The sequence below is a fragment of the Typopeltis vanoorti genome, chromosome 5 (genome assembly GCF_054136105.1).
Source record: "Typopeltis vanoorti isolate ZY-2024b chromosome 5, IOZ_Tvanoo_1.0, whole genome shotgun sequence".
NCBI classification, from domain to species: Eukaryota; Metazoa; Arthropoda; class Arachnida; order Uropygi; family Thelyphonidae; genus Typopeltis; species Typopeltis vanoorti.
This window is the reverse complement of record NC_143553.1, coordinates 90,903,615-90,919,980: the sequence shown is the minus strand read 5'-3', so window position 1 is coordinate 90,919,980 and position 16,366 is coordinate 90,903,615. Positions and strand designations below refer to the sequence as shown.

The window sequence follows — 16,366 nt, the reverse complement described above, 5'->3', positions numbered from 1 at the left end:
CTATATTTAATTTACCATCTTCACTAAAAATCGTGCCTAAGTAGCTGTAATGTTTTACTTGTTCCACAGGTTCTCCATTCACAACACAGATGACATTTTCAATGATTCTGCCTATTTTCATTGTCTTTGTCTTTTTATTGCTGACCTTCATACCATATCTATTACAACAGCTATTCAATTTAGTCAGAGAATCTTGCAGACTTGTAGCGGATTTATTTAGAAGTATAACATCATCCGCATAAAGCAAAGAACTGACATTAACATCTCCAATTTTGATATCATGTTTAATACCACATTCCTTCATAATGTGATCCATATAGATAATGAATAACAGAGGGGATAATGAACATCCTTGTCTCATACCAGATTTAACATTAAACCATCTTCCTGTACTTCCTTCAATTCTAACTGCTGACTTACAACTCAAATAAAGACTAAGTATTGCTTGATAGAATGTCCCATTGATACCATATAACCGTAGCATATTGAATAGCTTCTCTCTTGGCACCTTGTCATATGCCTTTTCCAGATCTACAAAACTTAAATATAGATCTTTGTTATATTCCCATGCTTTCTCAACTATTTTTTGTAAAGTGAAGAATCTGATCCTGACAGCCTCTATTTGACCTGAATCCAGCTTGTTCTTCACCAAGCTTTTCTTCCACAAATCTTCTCAACCGTTTCTCAAGTATACTTGCATATATCTTACCAGGAACACTCAGTAGGTAAATCCCTCTGTAATTCTCATGTTCAGTTTTATTTCCCTTTTTATATATGGGTACTATGAGAGCTCTACTCCAATCATCATGAATTTGTCCCTCTGTCCAGGCTTTCTGAACTATGCAGTGCATCCACTGTAAGACTTTTATACCTTCATACTTGAGCCTTTCTGGTTGAATATCATCTACTCCTGCTGCCTTTCCACATTTCTGGTCTTTGATGGCTTTTTCTACTTCAATGGATATGTATTCCTGACTACATCCTTGTTGAGTATTTTTTTATCACTGTGCTATCACTGCTTGTTTCATTTAGCAATTTTTGAAAGTAATTATTCCATACCTCAAGGATATCTTTTTCTCCAGTTTTCATGTCACCTTTATCATCTCTGATTCCTATTACAGCACTCTTTCCTCCATTTCTGAGCTTCTTCAACAATCAGAGAATATTTTGCCACCTTCTTGATATTTATTTTCTATGTTCTTATAAAAGTCTTCCCTATGACTTTTGTTTAGCTAGTTTTACATAGTGTTTAGGTTTCTTACATTTGTCTCTGTATTCTCTAAGAGCACAAGCTGACTCATTTACCAGGAACTTTTGATATGCTTTATTCTTTTCCTTCACTGCCTCTTTAACTTCCTGTGTCCACGATGGAGTTCTGATTTTTCTATCATTGCACAAAACCTCACTACATGCCTCTCTGGCCGAATCAGTGTTTTCTTCAAGGCTTGTCACTGAATTTCGAAGTTTTGGTTCCTATTCTCCCCTTGAAGGTACATGGCAGGAATTGATTATGATAGTTCCTATTCTCAAACTCACACAAACATTGTTCATTTTTTCTTGAACAATGTTTGTGAATTTTAGTCTATCGCTCACATCTGAGAGCTGCTTGACTTTTATTCGCTTTAAAAATTTCTTCTTTTCAATATGAAATTCAATTTTATTCTGCTAAAGACTAAATGGTGATCACTTTCAATTTCAAATCCTCTGTACACTATGATGTTCTGCACCAGAGAGAAAACATCACTGTTGACAATAACATAGTCCATGAGACTTTTCTTATTCCTTGTCTCTTTCTCTCCATGTGAATTTGTGCACATTTTTATGTTGGAACATGGTGTTAATAATAACCAGTCCATATCCTGAGCAGAAATCCAACATGTATTTGCCATTATAATTAGCTTTGTCTTTTCTCCAAATTTTCCCAAAATATTTTTGTATGTTTGAAATTCATTTCCTACTCTGCTATTTTGATCCCCAACAAGGACCAACTTTTCCTTTTTCATTGTGTCAACTGCTTTCTCTAAAGCAGTGGTTCTTAACTGGTGTTCCCCGGAACACTTGCGTTCCGTGAACTGGTTACAAGTGTTCCGCCGCTGAAAGATGTCACATGACATCAAAAACATTACCGGCAATATTAAAACATGTACTAGACCAAGTTATAAATATAGCAATTACATCGAGTCAATACCTTTAAAAGCAGGCCTTTTTAAAAACTTTGCATATTTATGGAAGCCAAATACGAATCTTTGCTTTTGCACGCTGAAATAAGATGGCTATTCAGAGGTAAAGTGCTATTCCAAATATCAGAACTTAAGAATGAATTATTGGCCTTTTTTCAAAATCAAGGAACAGATGTTTTTGTAAAATGTTTTCAAAATGATATTTGATGTGCTAAAATGGCATATTTAGCCGATATTTTTAATTATTTAAATAGCGTTAATACAAATATCCAAGGGAAAAATGAAAATATTTTGACATCCACTCAGAAACTGTCAGATTTTCATAAAAAAGTATCTTTTTGGAAAAACGACATATCAGAAAAAAATACAGTAGATATGTTTCCTTTGCTCCATAATAAAAATGTCCAGAGAATTATTTCCGTTGTAACAGAACATTTAACAATATTGGAAGAAAAGATTTCAAGTTACTACAATTATGACTGGATACAAAATCCATTTGGCGCAGTTAATGATATCGAATTGTGAATTTTTGTTATGAGAAGAAGAACAATTAGTTACCTTGTCAACAGATCGTACTCTAAGAATGAAATTCTCTGAAATAACTCTTCAGGAATTTTGGATTTTTTGTCCAAGCCGAATACCCAGCTCTTTCCCAAGGTTTTCTATGCTGGCTTTGAAGTGGGCTGAGTTTTTTATGTGTGATGGTGTGTTGCCAGTATAGTGTGTGAGCTCTTTGGCCAAATGGTTAGCTAATTTATATGTCGGGGAATCAATGCCATCTGCTATGGGATGTAATGGCACATTTCCTCCTGTTACAGGCCTTACAGAAAATTGGCATCCCTTACCCGCTCCACTAACGCTATTTAATTATTTAAATAGCGTTAATACAAATATCCAAGGGAAAAATGAAAATATTTTGACATCCACTCACAAACTGTCAGATTTTCATAAAAAAGTATCTTTTTGGAAAAACGACATATCAGAAAAAAATACAGTAGATATGTTTCCTTTGCTCCATAATAAAAATGTCCAGAGAATTATTTCCGTTGTAACAGAACATTTAACAATATTGGAAGAAAAGATTTCAAGTTACTACAATTATGACTGGATACAAAATCCATTTGGCGCAGTTAATGATATCGAATTGTGAATTTTTGTTATGAGAAGAAGAACAATTAGTTACCTTGTCAACAGATCGTACTCTAAGAATGAAATTCTCTGAAATAACTCTTCAGGAATTTTGGATTTTTTGTCCAAGCCGAATACCCAGCTCTTTCCCAAGGTTTTCTATGCTGGCTTTGAAGTGGGCTGAGTTTTTTTATGTGTGATGGTGTGTTGCCAGTATAGTGTGTGAGCTCTTTGGCCAAATGGTTAGCTAATTTATATGTCGGGGAATCAATGCCATCCGCTATGGGATGTAATGGCACATTTCCTCCTGTTACAGGCCTTACAGAAAATTGGCATCCCTTACCCGCTCCACTAACGCTATTTATGCTATTTAATTATTTAAATAGCGTTAATACAAATATCCAAGGGAAAAATGAAAATATTTTGACATCCACTCACAAACTGTCAGATTTTCATAAAAAAGTATCTTTTTGGAAAAACGACATAGCAGAAAAAAATACAGTAGATATGTTTCCTTTGCTCCATAATAAAAATGTCCAGAGAATTATTTCCGTTGTAACAGAACATTTAACAATATTGGAAGAAAAGATTTCAAGTTACTACAATTATGACTGGATACAAAATCCATTTGGCGCAGTTAATGATATCGAATTGTGAATTTTTGTTATGAGAAGAAGAACAATTAGTTACCTTGTCAACAGATCGTACTCTAAGAATGAAATTCTCTGAAATAACTCTTCAGGAATTTTGGATTTTTTGTCCAAGCCGAATACCCAGCTCTTTCCCAAGGTTTTCTATGCTGGCTTTGAAGTGGGCTGAGTTTTTTATGTGTGATGGTGTGTTGCCAGTATAGTGTGTGAGCTCTTTGGCCAAATGGTTAGCTAATTTATATGTGGGGGAATCAATGCCATCCGCTATGGGATGTAATGGCACATTTCCTCCTGTTACAGGCCTTACAGAAAATTGGCATCCCTTACCCGCTCCACTAAAGACCAACCACTTCCCCTAGACCTACCTGGTGTATACCAGGTCCCTTGCAGTTGTAAACTGTCTTACTTTGGCCAAACAGGCAGGACAGCGAATATCAGAATTTCTGAACACAAGGACTACATCCGTTTTCACAAGTACAGCCATTCTGGTCTTGCAGACCATGCTCTGTATTCACGCCACAGAATATGGTGGAAGAAAGTTATGTTAGGCTGAAATGCTAAGTTAGTAATTATCATTATTTCCTACAGCATCTCCATGGAATCAAAGTCTCATTTTGAGAGGTCTATATTAACCATTATTCACGCAATATCTATCACACTTCTTGAACCCTCACTGAAAAAGCACTTGCAACCATTCGAACCATTCACCAGCCTTCAAGCAAAAAACCTAGTCTTCACACCCTTGATAACTACATTCATAAGAATTTCAGGGGTGGCTCCTTGTTCTCTCAATTCCTGACCCATATTAAGGATGGGGTGGGGGGGGGAATCCCTCAGTGAGTTCACAAATCTACTAATATGACCTAATTGATTACCAAGATAAATTACACACATACCTATACATACATGTTAGCAATATAAATTTTATATATTCCATATAAACTCATGTATATATTTTTATTTATACATTTTTAAATTCTACTTACTAATAAATTTTGTAAATGAAAATTTTCTTTTCTAGATATATGGGCTTTAATTGACCACCTCAGAACTGCACATAAGCCTCCTACATAGGTTAGCCCATTCTCGGATCTGATAGCTGGCAAGCAGCAATTCTGTACCTATATTATATTTTAAAGTTGCTATGTACAAAACTGTAAACAAATTTGAATAAAAAAACATCAACTACTGACAAAATAAAAATATTTTGGATGGTATTTTTTGTGAACACTCAAATATAATTATTTCTTTCCTTCAAATAAAAAAATTAATATAAAAAATGCCTATACCGCAATGAGCAATAAAATACTTTAGAGCATAATGAGGTATGTAAGCTGCACTGATCGAACAGGACATTTAGATAAGTCAGTTATTTCAAATTCATTTAAGCACAATATTATGGAACTCAGAAATCAGATCCTTAGAGCTTTGTTTATGGGTAAATTTATGACAAAAATATGAATTAATTTTTTTCTATGATGTTCTATTTTTCAATATTAAATAAAAAATTTATTTAATTAAAATATGGTTATGCTATTTTTATGCAAGGATAGATGAGGAGGCAGCATGCTGATAATGATATCAAATGACTTGAATCCAGTTAGAGTTGAGACCTATGATTGTAGTACTGTACTACTACTACTAACAGTATATCAATTACATAGGGATGTTGTTGCAGACCTGGTGGATCAGTTGCTAGTGATGAAGAAATGCATCATTAAATAGAAAAGATGAGCATAAAAAGAGTAATCATAATGGGAAACTTTAATTGTCCAAATATTGATTGGGTAGCAGTAGAATCTCATGAGAAGAATAAAAGTGAATTTATTGAGCTGTTGCAGGACAGCTTCCTCAAGCAGCATGTGACAGAAAGAACTCGAGGTCAAAGTGTTAAATATGATTATAGTGTCAGAGGGTGTTTCAGTTTCAACCTGGTGTAGGGATCCCAGATACATTGGAAAAAAATACGGGACACTTATGACTGAGGGTGAAAGTTTAGTATACGCATCCATCACATATGCTAGTCTTACAAAACAATTCTAACTTTCTAAGTGTGCGCATGGTAAGGTTTACTATGCACACACTTTACTAAGTATAAGTAAACAAATAATGTCAATGCACATGCGCACTGTTCTAACGAACTTATCATTGTTGAAGTGATGCCATCACTCGCCTTGAGAAAATAACAATGCGTCTACGTTCCCTGTAATGACGAAGAACGATGTTTGTAATAGAATAGAAATTGTAACTCATCGATTTTGTTATTCAGTCTTGAACTCTAAAATACAGGACAAAAAGCTGTCCCGAAGAGTTTTCTCAGGACAACGGGACGCATTAGCCAAAAACGGGATGATCCCATATTTTACAAGACGTCTGGGATCCCTAACCTGGTGTACACAACATTGAACTCACTGCTACTTCTTTACTGGATGAAGAAACTCAGATGTATGAGGACGAGGTATTAGAGCTGTTCCACAAACTGAATAAGAATTCAGTATTAGGGACTGATGGGATATCTGCATGTGTGCTGAAAGAGTGTTCAAGTGAACTAGCTATTCCTTTGACCAGGATGTTTAATATGAGTCTCAGAACAGGGAAGATTCTTCAGGAATGGAAAGAATGTATGGTAATTCCATTGCACAAGGGTGGTGCAAAGACACACATATCCAACTATAGACCAATTAGTATCTTAGGAGTGGTGGTGAAGATTTTGGAAAAATTGGTCAGGGCTCGCATTCAGAAATGGGTTGACAGTGAATTCTCTACTTTGCAATGAACAGCATGGTTTTTACTAATGGAAGGTCATGTTTTAGCAACTTGCTCACATTCTATAACAATGTTACCATTGAACTAGACAAAGGGAAATGGATATACTATGACAATTTTTGATTTTGCTAAAGCTTTTGACAGAATACAGCATGGTAGACTTTTTGCATAAACTAGAGAATATGGGTTTGGATTATAGAATATTAGCATGGATAAGAGGATGGCTGACCGACAGATATCAATCCTCTATCTCCCCTTTTCTTTAACTGTATCATAGATGAGTTTCTTCACTCTCTTCCTAGCCATACTGGCTACTCTCTAGGCACTTTTTCCTTTAATGCTATGGCCTTCATGGACGATCTTATTCTTGTAGCCTCTACTAAGGTAGGCTTGCAGGAACTCTTGACCAGGCAGTTCACTTTTTCTCTATTCGAGGCCTTTCTATTAATGTAGAGAAGTCCTGCACTTTAGCTCTTGTCCCCTCTGGTCATGACAAGAAGCTTAAGGTCGAGACTATAGAATTTTTCCTGCACAGGAGGCCGTTGCATGCTTTGACCATCCATTTGGAAGAGTGGAGATATCTCAGTATCATGTTCACCCCAAAGGGAAGGTCTTCTGTCCTTTCTATCCTAGAAGCTAAGATCGCTTCTTTGAGGAAAGCTCCTCTCAATCCCCAGCAAAGACTGTTTCTCCTTTCCCACTATCTCCTGCCTCGCTTTTACCACAAGTTGGTGCTTGGTAGGACATATATCTCGGTACTGTTCCAAAATAGACAGGGCTATCCATTCAGCCATGGCTGATCCCACACCTGCAGCTGTCCAGAATCACGAATTTAGAACTATCTCCTACCCCTATCTGCAGAGAGGCTTTCTATAGCTGCTGATACAAGAAGACTTTAGGCAGGCTAAAGGCTGGTCCCATTATCAGGGTACCTTAATTGAGTCAGCACCTGCCTGCAGAACACAAGAGGTGTTCATCTCTGCTGCACTGTTCTGTAGATGGCACTTCTTTAAAAGAGTCATATCTAATGCCTCCTCAGCATAATTGGGTAAGGGATGGCATCAGACTCCTCCCTGGATTCGAGTATATTGACTTTATTAGGACGAAGATAAATGCTCTGCTCACTCAAGCCCGCACTCGATGGAATAGTGACAACTCAAACTGTAGGGTTGGCTGCCACTACAGTGAGACATTGTCTCATATAGCCCAGTGTTGCTTCTGCACCCATGGGGTCCGTGTGCGAAGGCACGATGCCGTGGTCTCCATTCTGAACAACCGTTTTAAGAACAAAGATTGGGTGACCGCGGTGGAACCACATTATAGGACCTCTGCAGGTTTGCATAAGCCAGACTTAGTGATTAAAAGAGATGGTGACGTTCGGGTTGTTGATGCCCAGGTGGTGGGAACAGGCGCCGACTAGCCTATAGCCATAATAATAAAGTAAATTATTATAAAAATAACCAAGATCTAGTTAATAAGATATGGGAGGAATATGGGGCAACCCCGAGGTTTACCAGCACCACCATCTGTTTACATGGCGTATGGAGCGCAGATAGTTATATGGACTTAAAACCGCTTGGACTTACGCAGAAGGATATAACAGTTCTTTCCTTGAGGGCCCTACAGGGCACAATGGTGGCATGGCGTTGCCACCAGCAAATGACTACAATGATAACTAGAACAGGCATAGGGTATAAAACACTTGTAAAGGCTTAGGCCTATATATCAAGTCTGGACGAGATGTAAGGGTAGTATTGCCCATAACCAGTACAAAGATTAAAAAAAAATAATAAATAAAAAAAATAAAAAAATAACCAGTGATGTACCACAAGGAACAGCAGACCAAGCACTGATATTCAATCTGTACATTAATATATTGGAAAGGATTTGACAAGTGACATACAGCTATTTGCTGATGATGCAAAGATAAGTAGGTAGGGTAATCAGGAATGCTGATGATATGCAGTACTTGCAGAATGATTTGAATAGGCTGGAACTGTGGGCATGGGAAAATGGATCATTCACTTTGGCATGATTAGATATCCAATGTCATATTATATTGGTGAGATTATGCTAGAAGAAACTGATGAGGCTAGGGATCTTGGAGTTTTAGTAGATAGGAAGTTGAAGTTCAGAGGGCCATGTACCAAAGACTGCAAATACAATTCAAAAGATAATTGTAATGCTGAAATGAATGTTCACATGTAAAGATAAGGATGTCATTTTGCCTCTTTACAAGGACTTGATAAGACTTCACTTGGACTATTGTGCACAGGTCTGGTCCCCTGGTTTCCACTGTGATTTTGATATACTGCAGAGAGTGCAAAGGAGAGTGTTAAAAACGATATAAAGGTTATGGAATACTGATCATGAAAACAGATTGAGAATTTGTAGACTGCAGACACTAAACAGGAGAAAGAGTGGCGATACTGAGACTTATAAACTTCTGAAAGGATCATACAGGATTTCAGTTGATGGAATTTTTCAATTTATGGAGAGTGAGGGAAAGGAAAAGAGGGAATCCTTGGAAGCTGAGAATGAATGCTGCTAAGAAGGAGGCGAGGACCAGATTTTTTACTCATAGGGTGATGTATGATTGGAATGGATTGCCATTGGATGTTATGAGTGCAAGCAGTGTGAATGAATTCAAGATAAGTATGACTGATAGCTGGTGCGTGTAGTATGTAGCCTCCCTCGATGAGTCCCTGACTCCCTGGAGGTCTCTCTCAATAATAATAATAATATACAAAGGATTTTGCTTTTCTACAATTTTCAAGAAAGAGCCTGAAAATGTTTCACATTGACATAAGTAACTAATCATTTTAGTTATAATATATTTTCCTTAATCAAGAGCCTGTGTAGCTCAGTGGATGTGGCGTTTACACACCACGGTGCTTGGCCGCACGAAGGAAGACTTGGTTTCGAGTCTAGTCGGCGACTAGAGGAAATTTTTCTAAGCCTTTTTTTGACCAGTTCCCGAGTTAGTCGATCTCTGGCACGGGCAAGCGGGTTTTTCCTCCTGGAAACTCGGGTTTTTCGTCCCGTAAACTCAAGAAAATCGACCGTAGAACCCACATTATTTTTCAGACATTAAATATATTGTGTTAGGGTTAGGGACCACGAGATGGCGGCACATTTGAGCCGTCTCTCTTCACTGTGTACCGCTTAATTAGTGATAGCCTTGGGCCATCTATCTCTGATTGGTACCAGTGGAGATTGAACTGCCCACTCAGTCTCCAAAAGTTAGATAGGGCTAAATGGCCTCGCCTACTCCCCGTATATGGGAATAAAATGGCGTTAGATGATTTTTTTTTTTTATTAAGTTAGATAAAATGAAAGAATACATCAGAAACTTTGGTTTGAGGTGTATTCTTACACCTGAAACTTCAGTATTGCATTGTTGTTACATATAAAAAACACACTTTTATGGACCATATTTCACCTTTAATTTAATAATTTCAGTTTCAAGGACTTGACAGCTATTTCAAGCTATATGAATTCTCTTCAGACAACATACAGAAATTAAAGTACCTCCTTGTCAAAAGATAAAGATTTCAGATATCTACAATCAACTGGAAGTTGAAACAACTTCCAACAACTATTCTGAACAAAGAAATAAGAAATGCATAATCAAACTTTAAATTAAACTTTCCAAGAAATTATATATTCTTGTTTTATCCTTTTTTCAAATGTAAGCAAATAAAGTGTGCATGTAAAGTATCTTAACGACTAAGCTACTTGTATATGGAGGCTGCAGATTTCACGTAATAGCTTTAGTATCAGATAATGCAAAGTGTGCGCACACGCATACACACGTGTATAATACTATGCATTATGGGAAGGGTTACACCCAGACCAGTTTAACTCTTATTGATGTACTGTTAAAGTGCAGGGTGTGCTTCTCCAAAATCGTTGAATGAGCTAAAAGATCATTCTAAATCTCACTCAGGGGCCCTAAAGGATCACTACTAAACTCATCACTGCTGATGGGTTTATGTTAATGGATTCAAGGAGAGGAATGATAGATTGTGTGTATAGTTGGGGATCGCCCACGATGAGTCTTCTGACTCCATGGACGTGACTACAATAATAATAAAAATAATAGAAGTGATCAAAACCACTTCAGTGGGTAAATGTTTTAAGTACAAACCTTCTTCAAAAACTAGGGTGATCCCTCAGATCACCCAGCCTCGATGAGTGACCGAATGGATCATTTAACTCATTAAATCTCAATCACTCAAAAGATACTCAGCAGTGGTTCTACTCAGTGACAGGCTCACCCTACCAAGCAGAACCACTATCGCCCAGGGAAAAGCATCCATCAAAGCAGCTCCAACGAAGACCACATCAGTAGATGCCAAACCATAGGCAAGCATCCAATGAATGTAGCAATCAAGACTACTTCAGCAGATATGCTTAAATGCAGGCCTTCGACAACAACTAAAGTGATTCCTCAGATCACCCAACAATGAGTGACCAAAAGGATCATTTAATTCTGATAAAATCTCACTCATTCAGGGGTGGTTCTAACCAGTGATAGGCTCACCCTACCACTGAACAGAATTTCTCATCTGCCATGGGAAAGCACCTACCAAAATAACCTCGACAAAGACCACATCAGTAGATGCCAAAGGCAATCATCCAATGAATGAAGCAATATAGACCACTTCAACAAATCCACATCAGTGGGAGCCAAACCCAGAAGAGATGCCAAGGTTGAATTAATGCAGAAAAAATGTTTCCTATATACAAGTAGTAAAAAGGTATACTACCTTATTAATAAAATTCTCTGAGTTAGATGTAGAAAGTTTCTGCACTAGTAAAAAATTACATTAAATTTGCCAAGAAATTATATTCTTGTTTTATCCTTTGTCCAAGTGTAAACAATTAAATTTTACATGTAAAGTATCTTTACAACTAAACTACTTATATATAGAAGCTGATGACCACATCATCTTAGTATCCCATGCTGCAAAGTACACACCCTTTCAGATGTGTATAATGCTATGCATTATGGGAAGGATCACTATCCAGACTGGTTTGGTAGAATGGATAAGGGTAGCAAGTTTCAGGTGGGACTTAAAAGTTGCATAGAGGTTGTCCTTTTTTTAAAAACCTGGCTATTTTTTCTGATGTGCCACAGATGGTGATGGCATTTCTGAAATCCTTCTGAATGGATGGCTGAAGAACCAATTTTTTTTTTTTTTAATTCTGTAAGCCCTGTAACCATTGGAAAGGAAGGTGTGTATGTGGTTGAATTCAGTTGAAAGAGAGGTTCCACTGGAACAAAGATTATAGGCTCTATTAGTTAGAGTTTTAATAATGTCATACCTCCAACATGATGTCTTCCTAACAGTTAAGCCTTAACACACAGATAGATGTCTTCAGCCTACACAATCTCTGGAAACTGTTTCCTTCTAGTGAAAAGCAAACCAGACAAGATGTCCTGAAAATGCTTATGACTGACTGATCTACAAAACATATTGATGCCTCTAAGGAAAATGAAGATTATATTCTTCAGATCATCCAAAATCATTAGACTTAAAGAAATTCAGCTGCTCTTACTAGAAAATGAGCATGAATGAAGGCAGTGCTAAAGATTGGACGCAGAAGAGTTTCATGAACAAGAGAGAAAGATAATTTTAAGAGATTATGTCAATTTGAAAAAAGAAGATGTAGTAAGTATTATTTTCTTTAACTGTTACATAATGATAAGCATTCATTATATCAACAACTGTGTTGGGGTAATAACTTTAATTTCAAATAAACTAATTAAGAGATGATCTTCATATTAAGGTCATCATTTGGAGTACACACTGAAATACATGAAAGTATGTGTGCTGGGATCAATGTGGGGAAGCATTATGCTTAATGGATGCACCGAGCTAAAGCGCTGGAAAAAGGGACAATGACTGGTGAATGATATTGCAATGTCATGTTCGATGGTTCCATGGTGCTGTATCCAAAAAATTAATTTTTATGGATGGCAATGCCACACCATTGTACACGAACAATGGAGATACTTCTGGAGAATGAGAATATTAATCAAATCAAGTGGTCAGCATGCTTCCCAGATCTCAATACCATAAAACATGTTTTGGGACGCAATAAGAAGATGCATTGCTGCTCGAAATTTCCCTTCAGAAAAGAAAACAAACAGGGCCTTATCTTTGCTCTGAAGGAGGAGTGATCCAGTTTGCCTCAAGAACTCCTGAATCACTTGGTGCTAAGTATGGTACAACGTTGTGAGAGCTACGTCACAGTTTGGGGTTCCATACTGAAATATACTTCTACAGAGCTTTCTGTAAGCACCGTACATTAATTCCTTAACTATGTCCCTAGGAAATTTATCAAAAACTTACTGCAATTTAATCTGTATGCAATTTATGTTGGCAATTAATTTATGTCCACAATTGGCTGTAGTCATAAAATGTTTTTCATATACAAGTAAAAATGTAGTTTGTTCTTAGCTTCTGGACACCAATGTATACAGTGCCATAACTAGGCAGGCAGATGCAACAGGTGCACAGGCACATGGCCCAGGACAAAGGGGGCCTGAAATGGGATATCAAAAAAATAATCAGTATTATATTTTCATTTTTAAAGTTTGTATGTCTCTCTCTCTGTGTGTGTGTATACACACACAAACACACAGAGAGAGAGAAATCTTTATTTGCATCAGAAAATTTGCTTTACATAAAGCATTTGCTTTCTGCACCCAGTGACAGGTGTTACTGTGTATTTTCTACAAGTGAAGTACAATGTTTGGTGCTACAGCAAAACTGTTTTGCTTGCATATAGACAACATAGGGTTTGTGGGAGTGGAGGTGTTTTCCTTATGTAGGGAAGTTTTCAATCCAGATGTCTCAAATTACACTATAGTACACAGACTGTAGATGTCTCTTACTGTACTTAGTGATACAATAAAACTACTTGTTTTTCTTGCATCTGCAGTATACCATCTGTAATAGTAATGGGATATTTTTCACTATATAGGGATATTTTCATTCCAGTGTTTAGAAAGAAAAAATTCATCAGTTCCTGAATAAAAATGAATCCTATGTATTATATAAAGAAGACTGTATATGTTGATATCCATTCAAAAGCATTAGCAAATGCATAATATTTATTATTGATAAGATAGAAGTGTTGCTATCAAAAAAAAACTTACACAATTAAGGTTCTGGATTCCTGAACAAGTGGATAATTCCAATGATCAAAAATTATTTCTGTATATATTACTATGTAAAAAGTGTATACTGATCATCAGTAAATAAAAGAAAATTTTTAGAAAACAAAGCAAAATATAAATAAAACATGAATCACCTGAGTTTGCTGGATAATCTTCTACCTATAGTTATTATTTACTGAGCTACCAATGAATACATCTGATGTTTACTACTGATTACCTATTTATATTTTACAAATGAATCTCTTTTCCTCTCATTTTAACCAATCTCATAAGGAAGTGGCAGGGTTTTTTTTCCCTCCTCGAAACTCGAATTTTTCATCCTGCAAAACAGGCAAACTGATCATTGGAACACACGCAATTAACAGACATAATAACACTGCCTCATAGCCTGAGTTGCTTTGGATGTAAATCCAAATAAAACAAACCAACTCTCCCCATAAGATTTTTTAACTATGCCATCATAAATATAAATATGCATGTTTAGAGTATACAGAACCATGTGTAATTTCTTCCACCTAAGCAACTTGCATATATCACAAATGTAAATAATTAATAATTATTGCCAGTAATGAAAGAATATTTATTCACATGTTCTTTCTTGCCCTTAGCCATTTTACATATTCTTTCTTTTCCATTCTCATACAGCCCATTAATGCTGGTTCAATTCAGATAAACCAACCAAATATAGACTTCTCCTTAATTACTGTTCTCTAATATATCCTAAAACACACATATGCATACACCCTCCCCCCCCATGCATATTTTGTTACAACTGAAGAACCTGTCACAATATGTGGTATGCACATATTGTGACAGGTTGTGGCTGAGCGAGATGTTTCCTCTCAACCTGCCAGGCGGTCAAGGTGGCAGTGAGAATTTTATGATCACCAAAACATGAAAATGCTAACCAAGGTGACCATACTATTGCCAACTGGTGAGAATGTTCATGTGGTCTTGACCAAGGAGGTGACTAAGAGCATGGAATTTTCAGTTAAGAAGATATATGTTGAAATACAGAGATAGCAATTAAGAAAGGAATGGATGTATGGATGGTGACAGTGTATGTAAAATGGTACAAGAGTATTTGAGGGAAGTAGAAGCAGACTGCATACCTTGATTCAGGAGGCTAAATCAAGTTGGAGTTGAATGAATGAGGATTCATTAAACAGGAGCTGCAAAAAAAAACAAAGGCTTTTGGAGGGAATTTAAAAAGAAAAGTGATCAGCAAGAATGTGAGCAGTACGAAAGCAGAGGCAAGAAGAATGACCAGTAGAGGTAAAGGTACAATCAGATTATGCAAGGAAATGAGCTATGCAAGCAAAAAGTAATCCCAGAGTTCTTTTGCTATGTGGCAAGTAAAAAGAAGAATAACTATAGTAAAACAATTCTGATGGATACCAACAGTAGGGAGGTGACTAAAGCAGGTGAAATAGTTGAGCTATTGAGTGACTGCTTTGCATGGATGTCATCTAGGATAAGATACTGCAGTAATAGGTGTGGTAGGGTTGATGTGGAAACAGAGATAGATGAAATGAAGGTGCATAGGATATTACAGACCCATGAACCACCTTAGCTCAGTTGGTTTCAACAATGCCATTTGGATGGAAAGGCCTGGGCTCGAATCCCATCTAGGATGCGAAAAACTTTTATCAGGGCTTTTCACAACTGAAAGTGAGTGAGTTTCATATACTGGTGGCAGTATTGCTTAAAAGAATGTCCCATTCACACCATATAACTGTAGCATATTGAATGGCTTCTCTCTTGACACCTTGTCATATGCCTTTTCCAGATCGACAAAACTTAAATACAGATCTTTGTTATATTCCCATGATTTCTCCACTATTTGTCATAAAGTGAAGATCTGATCCTGACAGCCTCTATTTGACCTGAATCCAGCTTGTTCTTCACCAAGCTTTTCTTCCACAATTGTTCTCAACCGTTTCTCAAGTATACTTGCATAGATCTTGCCAGGAACACTCAGTAGGGATATACCTCTGTAATTCTCACATTCAAATTTATTTCCCTTTTTATATATGGGTACTATGAGATCTCTACTCCAATCATCGGGAATTCGTCCCTCTGTCCAGGCTTTCTGAACTATGCAGTGCAGTCGCTGTAAGACTTTTATACCACCATACTTCAATTTCTGATCGAATATCATCTACTCCTGCTGCCTTTCCATATTTCAAGCCTTTGACGGCTTTTTCTACTCCAAGTATAGATATGTATTCCTGACTGCATGCCTGGTCAGTGTTTTTAACCATTGTGCTGTCATCACTGCTTGTTTCATTTAGAAGTTTTTCAAAGTAATTACTCCATACTTCAAGGATATCTTTTTCTCCCATTTTCATGTCACCTTTATCATCTCTAACTCCTTTTACAGCACTCTCTCCTCCATTCCTAAGCTTCTTCAACAACCTCCAGAATATTTTGCCACCTTCTTGATATTT

The 16,366-nt window shown here is 36.8% G+C and overlaps 1 protein-coding gene across 7 annotated transcripts in view; it reads right to left on the bottom strand.

Moving 5' to 3' along the window:
• The window catches only part of LOC150106647 (glutathione S-transferase C-terminal domain-containing protein), a 300,229-nt gene that overhangs the window by 241,743 nt on the left and 42,120 nt on the right, over positions 1-16,366 (bottom strand). For all 7 annotated transcript variants that reach the window (XR_016548323.1, XR_016548324.1, XM_090392600.1 and 4 more), the window contains one exon: positions 4,945-5,079. Coding sequence is in view for 5 of the 7 variants with exons in the window: in XM_090392600.1 (XP_090248726.1) it covers positions 4,945-5,079 (135 nt within the window). In the remaining 2 variants the exon portion in view is untranslated. The remainder of the gene's footprint in view (positions 1-4,944; positions 5,080-16,366) is intronic.